The sequence below is a fragment of the Camelina sativa genome, chromosome 8, assembly GCF_030686135.1.
Source record: "Camelina sativa cultivar CO46 ecotype springtype chromosome 8, ASM3068613v1".
NCBI lineage: Eukaryota > Viridiplantae > Streptophyta > Magnoliopsida > Brassicales > Brassicaceae > Camelina > Camelina sativa.
The window spans coordinates 21697899-21706565 of NC_141887.1; the positions used below are offsets into that span (position 1 = coordinate 21697899).

Sequence of the window (8667 nt, forward strand, 5' to 3'; positions counted from 1 at the left end):
AACGTTTGTCTTCATTTTAATAGAAATTCAATAATGTCTTAGGAAAAGTATATCAAATAAATTTGCTAATCGTGTAAAGTTTATGTGTGTTTTCAAGTACTTAAATTGTATAGGGTCATATTTATATGTTCTGTACATAAATATGTTATAAGGTGTTAATGCTATAAACGACGTTTTAGTTTGTTGTAAATGATAATTAAAACTGAAGAAAAAACCATTATGTTTAAAATTTGGCTTTTGTTTCTAAATTAGAATAGTAACTTCTTGCTAACATCATTTCCATCTTTTTAAAGTTTGATACTAAGGTAAAAATCATAAATTTTATTTTACCATCGTAACATCCGCGAACCAAATTGTGAACCAGCAATTTTTAGTTCGACCAGATTGATTTAAATTGTCGATTTGGTTTGGTTTGGTTTAAATGAAACCTCAAAACCGGAGTATTTAAGTGAGAAGTCGACCATGGTCGTGGTTTCAAGGTTGTTTGCTGTTTTCAGAGAGAAATAGAGAGAAAGAGAGCGTTCTTAGAAGATTCTGGAGTTTAGTGCTTTTTCTTGGAGATCTTTCTGGGGGAGTGAATATCCAGGGCTAGAGACGTGCTAGGAGGATTGATTGGGTGTTGGATTCGTCAGTTTGGGTCAAAAATTTCTTGCAAAGAGGTGAGTGCATGACCATGGCTTATATAAGCTAAGATATCTATTTTATGTGATTTTTATGCTTGTGTCATTGTTTCCTTTAAGTTCTCTATGTGTTTTCGTGGCTTTTTTGGCTGGGTTTTGCTTCTGAGGATGCATGGATCGGATGGGAGAAGCTTGGAGGCGAGATTCACAGTCTCAGATCGAAGGAAATTGATGCTCAGCATCGGTGTCGGTCGACACCAACGCGAGGACGATTCGATAAATTTGGCGAGTATCGATCAACACAATGTGGAGGTGTCAGTCGACACAGCTAGGGTATTTCGGGGATGTCAAGCAAGGTGTCAGTCGACACCATTTGTGGTGTTGGTCGAGATTGCCAGTGTCGATCGACACCCTCTGGTGTCGGTCGACATCCTTCTTCAGTAGCAGCTGATGATGCAAATGCTTTGTATATTGCCTAGTTTGTTTTATTGTTTGTTCTTTGTGGCATGAAAAAACCTTATTGCTTGTGTGTATAGCCCAGTAGATGGAAAGATTGCCTTAAAGAGTGTTTATAAAATTATTATTCATCACAATTTGTGTTTGTGGTGCAGGTAAAGGCAAAGTGTGATCGTGGAATCAAGGCAATGAAGAGGAAGATGTTCTAGTGGCTCGATTGGTTGTTGTCTGGCTTCTGTTAGGTTGCCAGAGTTGGGTCAATAGAACAGTGCTAGGTTGTTGGTTCTTTGTTTTATGTTTCTGTTGGTTGGTTTAATACTGCTATTGAATTATTGGTTGTTGGTTATTGATTAATGGTATGTGTTGGTCATTTTCCACTGTTTTTTTTGGATGGGGTTAGGTGGCTAGTGGGTATGGGGACCACTAGTTAATTATTATTATAAGAAAAAACAGGTCGAGTCGTTTCAGTTTTGTATTCTGCCCAGCGGTTAGTGATACCGTGGATCAGAATGTAACAGCTGAGGGCGTCGCAGGGCTTCTAGGAGGGGTCCATGACTGTGGCCGGTGGGAATACCGATAGGACCGTAGGCGCTGTGAGAGTTAGTGTGGGCGGTGTCAGTGCCGGGTTGGCCAGTGATGCTAGGGTTCTGGGTGCGGGCGTCCCAGCAGGTGGAGCCCATGGGGGAGGTGTTGATCTTGAAGAAATTTTTGGCGCGTGTGCTGGAGCGGTTACCGGCAGTAGTACCGGCGCAGGCTCCGGTGGTGCTGCTTGTGGTGGTGGAGGTGGAGCAGCCAGTGGCTACGAATGTAGGAGCTCATTTTTGTTATGTCAGTATGCTGAGAGAGATGGGCAACATCGATACTGAGCGATTCTCGGGTATTTCGGATCCTACCGTTGTTGATGCGTGGAGGACGAGATTGAACGTAACTTCCAGTTTCTTAGATGTCATCAGGAGTTTTAGGTGGACATAGGGATTCACAACTTGATTGGTGATGCTCACTTGTGGTGGAAATCAGTGACTGCCAGGAGGGTGCAGAGGGAGATTACTTGGGCTGACTTTTTGGATGAGTTCAACCGCAAGTACTTTCCCAGTGAGGTAATAGACCGATTGGAGGTGCAATTCCTACAGATATCTCAGGGGACTCGGTCGGTGCGGGAGCTTGACGTAGAGTTCAGTCGACTTATGATGTTTAGCATCTTAGAGGTTCCAGCAAGGGCGGCAACCCCGCGCAGGGATCTAAGAGGAAGTGGGAGGCTACACAGAGGCCGAATTGTGCAGGGTGCTACGGGTGTGGGAGCATGGACCACAAGGTAGCTAGATGTCCCCAGAGGAGTGCCACACTGGCAGATCAAACAGCGGTTCAGGTTTGCTATCATTATATGGAACCTGGGCATGTCAAGCCCAAATGTCCCAAGTTACAGCAGATGGCGGTAGCGGCGGTGCAGCTTGGAGTGCATCCGTGAGTACAACACGTGTCACAGATTGAGCGGGCGCCGCGGGTGTACACAACAATAGAGACTGGAGGAACCAATGTCGGGACGATCACAGGTATAATTTCTGGTACCCAGACTTTGTGAATTCCAGTAGGTTAGATTTTATGTTTTGCATGTGATAAAGTATTAGGTTCTCAGCACATGAGGTTTGTGTAGGGACCTTGTTGTTGGGCGGGTTTAGGTCCCATGTTATGTTTTAATTTGCAGCAACCCATAGCTTCATTAAGCCAGAGTGTGTAGAAAGCGCTAATATCAGAAGAGTTCCCAGGGAGCGAGCGGGATTGTCAGAGTTGCCAGGGGGGGGGGGGTTTATGAGAGTCCTTATGAAAAATTTCTTGGATTATTTTCCATGATTCCAGTGTTTGTTAATATCTCATCCACAGTTGATAAAACGACAGCAATGCTTTGGAATGAATAGGATTTAAGTAGAACTGAAGCAAAACTAGTAAGAGAAGGTCGAACTAGGTAAATTAAGTAGAGCGTCTCAAAGGGAAGTTGGTGTTTGAGGGAGTGAGACCGACTTCGGGAAGATGAGCGAGAAAGGATATGAGGCCTACATGGTTACGAATTTGATGCCAGAGTTAGTAGGGCAGTCTACAGTTGGAGGCATTCAGGTTGTGGAGGAGTTCGAGGATGTGTTTCAGTCATTGCAAAGGCTACCACCATCTCGGTTTGATCCCTTCACGATTGAGTTGGAACCAGAGACAATGCCGTTTTCCAAGGCACCCTATAGGATGGCTCCAACAGAGATGGCAGAGCTGAAGAAGCAGCTAAAGGATTTGCCGAGCAAGGGATTCATCCATCCTAATTGTTCACCATGGGAGCACCAGTGTTTTTTGTTAAGAAGATAGGACGGGAGTTTCCACTTGTGTATCGACTATCGGAGTTTAAACTGGGTCACTGTGAAGAACAAATACCCTTTCCCGAGGATTGATGAGTTGTTGGATCAATTGAGGTATGCTACTTGGTTCTCCAAGATCGACTTTGCATCGGGTTTTCATTAGATTCTGATACATGAGGCAGATGTGATGAAACCTGCCTTCAGGACGAGATATGGACATTATGAGTTCGTGGTGATGTCGTTCAGTTTGACTAACGCGCCAGCTGTTTTATGAGATTGATGAACAGCATGATCCAGGAGTTTTTGGATATGTCTGTCATCATTTTCATCGACGATATCCTGGTATATTCCAAGAGTCCTGAGGAGCATGTAGTGCATCTGAGAGCAGTTATGGAGAAGCTGCGGGAGCAGAAATTGTTTGCTAAGACGAGTAAGTGCAGTTTCTAACAGCGAGAGATGGGGTTTTTTGGTCACATTGTTTCAGCAAATGGAGTTTCAGTGGATCCCGAGAAGATTCAGGCCCTCAAGGAGTAGCCAAGGCCGCAGAGTGCCACTAAAATCAAGAGTTTCCTGGGATTGGCGGTTACTACAGGAGATTTGTTCTGGGTTTTGCGAGTATGGCACAGCCGATGACCAAGCTTACAGGGAAGAAAGTTCCATTTGTGTGGTCACCAGAGTGTGAGGCGAGTTTTGCAAGCCTCAAGAAGATATTGACTACCACGTAGGTGTTAGTACTGCCCGAGCAGAACGAGCCTTACGTTGTGTATGTTGATGCTTCTAGGGTTGGGTTGGATTGTGTGCTGATGCAGCAGGGGAAGGTTATAACCTATGCTTCACGATAATTACCCTACGAACGATTTGGAGATGGCAGCAGTGGTTTTTGTCCCTGAAAATTTGAAGGTCATATCTTTATGGCGGGAAGGTACGGGTATTCAAAAATCATAAGAGCTTGAAGTACATCTTCACTCAGCCTGAGCTGAATCTGAGGCAAAGGCGTTGGATGGAGTTGGTAGTGGATTATGATCTGGAGATAGCTTCCCACTCTGGTAAAGCTAACTTGGTTGTAGATGCTTTGAGTCGGAAGCGGGCGGCTTTGGCTCAGGAGCATGATATGGAGGCGTTAGTGGGTGAGATTAGTGCATTGAAATTGTGTGTTATCTCACAGGAGCCATTGGGCTTGGAGGCAGCTGATCGAGCAGACCTGTTGAGCAGAGTGCGGTTAGCTCAGGAGAGTGATGTTGGGCTGGTGAATGCCTTTAATGCTACGGGTTCAGAGTATCAGGTCTCTGCTAATGGAACTATCCTTGTGCATGGTTGGGTCTGTGTGCCCAAGGGTGAGGGTCTGAGGCAGGAAATACTGAGAGAGGCTCATTCGAGCAAGTTCTTTATTCATCCAGGAGCGACGAAAATGTACCGTGACCTCAAGCGGTATTATCACTGGGTCGGGATGAAGAAGGACGTAGCCGATTGGGTTGCAAAGTGCGACACCTGCCAGCTGGTGAAGGTTGAGCATCAGGTTCCTGGTGAATTATTGCAGAGTTTACCCATTTCAGAGTGGAAGCGGATATGATCACGATGGATTTCGTGGTAGGTTTGCCAATGTCGCGGACATTTGATGCGATTTGGGTCATTGTGGACTGTTTGACTAAGTCTACACATTTTATGGCCATCAAGAAAACTGATGGAACAGCGGTTTTTGGCTAGAAAGTATGTGAGGGAGATAGCCAGATTGCATGGTGTGCTTGCTAGTATTGTGTTTAATAGAGATTCCAAGTTCACTTTAGTGTTCTGGAGGGCATTTCAGGTAGAGATGGGCACGACGTGCACATGAGTACAGTCTATCATCCTCAGACGGACGGTCAGTCGGAGAGAACGATCCAGACTTTGGAAGATCTGCTGAAGATGATTTAAAAAGGTTTAAAAAGAAATGATTTAATAAGAAACTGTAAGATTTTTAAATGATATCATTTTTTCAAATTTTTTAAAGAAATTTAGTTATACAGTTAATAGTAAATGTGGATAATGATGATATCCTTAGTTGTATATTTGCTGGGTTAAAGATTCCAGAGTGTGTGATACTTTTCTATATATGTAAATCTCTAAAAAGGATACAAATCCAGAAGTAGTTCCCAAAAAAATAATTGTTTTGACTTTATATTGACAACCACTAAATAAATAACACAGTAGTTAATTATTAAAAATGAGTTTTAATCATTGTTTATATATAATCTATTTCAATAATAAGGTTTGTTCAAAGTAATATTTACAGTAACGTATTAAATAAAATAAAATAGTCAAACTTTAGGCTTCATCCTTTGACAACAAAAATCACAGAATAATAATTTACTTAATCCAAAATAATTAAATTTTATTTCCAGAAATATTAAATTAGTCAAAACTTTAAATTATAGAAATATTTTTTAACAAAATATAACAATGACAGTCAACATATTCCAGTGAAATAAAGAATAATTCAGAATTTTATAATGTCGTTATCATATCAATTACTGTTTAGCTTTTGTTGTAGGAAATACATAATACTAACTTAATAATTGAGTTAAAGAAAATTAAATCTAATTTCGTATAGATATATATATATATATATATATATTTCTGTGAAAAAAATGGTGATTCATATAAAAAAACTTTCAAGAAATCTTATCACAAACTCCTGAAAAAAAAAAATGTTTGCAAGTTAAATAGTTAATTGGTCTTTAGCAAAATGTATTTCCATTTTAGCAATTATGTGTTACCTTTTTAACAAAATCTGTTTCCTTTATTAAAAGAAACTTTAGCAAAATGTTGAATAACTCTTACTATAAAACCAGTGTCTCTCTCCATCAGAAAAACTATCATTTTTTGTCTTAAACCAAAACTAACCCTCTCTATCTCTATCTCTCTCTCTCGTTTTCTCCCCGTTTCCGAAGCTTTCATCTTATCATGTCATCGGAAGAACAGAATCGCACAGCAACGGAAGACGAAGAACTCATCAAAAATTGCAAGTTACTTCTATATTATGGAGCTTATAAAGAAGTTCGAGAAACCATTAAGAAGATACAGCCAGTAAGAAGTGAACTGCCAGACGAGCTTGAGAGAGCGAGTGCAATTGCCGACATTCTTTACGCCAAAGAGAACCCGCTTCCGGATGGGTCAAAAGATTTATACGGCATGGTTAGAATGACACAACCCGGACCGCTTTTGGTTAAAAACTTTGAGAATCTTATGCATCTCCTGAGCTCCAAACATAACCGGTTGCCGTTATGCCACCAATCTAGTGTTGAAGCCTCGGCCGCTTGGTCGGAGCTGTGTAGTCAAACCACTAAGTACGGGGAAAACATTGATCAAACCCAAGGAAATTTCTTTGGAGACATGGATGTAGGCGGCATCCAAATTGGTGATGGGGACAACCTTGATCAACCGCAAGGATTTGTCCTTGGACACGTCGATGAAGGCGGTAGCCAAAACGGTGGTGGTCAAGAAAATGCCCTTGGAGACATGGATGTAGGCGGCAGACTAATCGGTGGTGGGGACAACCTTGATCAACCCCAAGGAAATGTCCTTGGAGACATGGATGTAGGCGGCAGACAAAGTGCTGATGGCCAAGGAAATGTCTTTGGAGACATCGATGTAGGCGGCAGCCTAATCGGTGATGGCCAAGGAAATGTCCTTGGAGACAACGATGTAGGTGGCATCCAAATCGGTGATGGGGAAAACGTTGATCAACCCCAAGGAAATGTCCTTGGAGACATGGATGTAGGCGGCAGCCAAATTGCTGACGGCCAAGGAAATGCCCTTGGAGACATGGATGTAGGCGGCAACCAAGGCGGTAATGGATCTGTCGGTTACATAACCGATGATGGTGGTCTATGCGGAGAGCGTAACAAAGATGGAGTGAACAAAAGAGAACGAGAGACGGATAGTCTCATATTTTCTGATTTGCCTGTACTAGAGAACTTGGACAGGTTTGAGGCAATGAATGTGGATCCCTTGCCGCCGCTGGAGAAACCACAGGCTCCGCACGATCAAGCTCCACCAGAAGACGCTTCATTTGTCACCAAGAAACCATACACTGGTCCTGCAACTGTCAATGATGTTATAATAATATCCGATGAGGATTGAGGAGGACGAGGAGGACAAGCACGGAGAAATGGATATATCACTGGCTGTTACAGCGAGAATTTCCATGGACAATGGGATTAAAGTGAAAAAGATTCCATTGAATAAGAAATCAACATAAGTGCAAGATGTTACTCCTACTTGCTCAAGAAGAAGACTATGCTCAAGCTTTTCAGTTTCGTGTTTCATTAGATTATTATCCTAAATTTTTATTTTTCTTTTTTTTAATGATAAAAACTGAGTTTGTAATTTTATTTTTGATTAATGTTGTTCATCTTCTGCTTTTAATCAGCCATTTTAGTATTACATGTTCTCTCAGCCACAAAGTCAAAAAAAAAAAAAAGAACGGGAGCGTATCAGCGTAATATGATTAGGGTTTTGCATATTCACTTACACAAAAGGAATATAAAATGTGTTAATTTTGGGCCTCTGCCAAGAATCCAGGGCCAAATCCAGAATTAATTAAACGTGAAATTATTACAGTTGGGTTTAACTGGCCCATCTTTATTGCATGCAAAATGGAAATCGAGAGATGGTTAGGGTTTGCATATAAAAAGCAACAGCTTGGTACTCAATAAAGATTGAGCCGTATCTTTTAACTTAGGTTCCCCAACGAATACGATCACGGGTTATGGGAGACCTTAACTGATAATGGAAGTGTATGGGAGAAGGTTCCCCAACGAGAGTGTAACCTCACGGACGGAGGGAACTTGATCGATATTTAAATCTCGATGTCAAGAATGTAATATAGAGTTATGTGGATGTTTTTTTTTTTGTTTATTGCTTAGTTTGAATAATGAATCAATTTCAGTTTCACCATAATTTGTTATGTTGTTAATCGAAAAAACTGATGTTGAATGTATATTTTTATTCCATTATATTGATCAAGAATGCGTGTTCTTTCTTCAATTTGGTTATCCGTTATTTGTAGATCATGAACTTCATGATGGTCGAACATTTATACGGGCCCCACGAGCAACCAAATACACAGTACCTATCCATTAAACATACGTGAGATAGCTTTTTTTTATGTCAACAGATGTTATTGATAAAGGTTGGAAGGATACAAGGTCGAATAAAACATAAACAGGCGGAAAACAAAAATATCTCCAGAGTCTAAAAGCTCAAAAAGGGAAACT

At 41.4% G+C, this 8667-nt stretch overlaps 1 protein-coding gene across 1 annotated transcript; it reads left to right on the forward strand.

Annotated features, from left to right (window-relative positions):
- Positions 1-6251: 6251 nt before the first annotated feature.
- On the forward strand, positions 6252-7810 carry LOC104709676 (uncharacterized). Its single transcript, XM_010426248.2, has one exon. The coding sequence runs from the start codon at positions 6353-6355 to the stop codon at positions 7529-7531; it is 1179 nt and encodes a 392-aa protein (XP_010424550.2). The 5' UTR covers positions 6252-6352; the 3' UTR covers positions 7532-7810.
- The last annotated feature ends 857 nt before the right edge of the window (positions 7811-8667 follow it).

Bases quoted from the DNA above. Each gene is read 5' to 3' on its own strand.
- LOC104709676 (XM_010426248.2), top strand. From the start codon at position 6,353: ATGTCATCGGAAGAACAGAATCGCACAGCAACGGAAGACGAAGAACTC.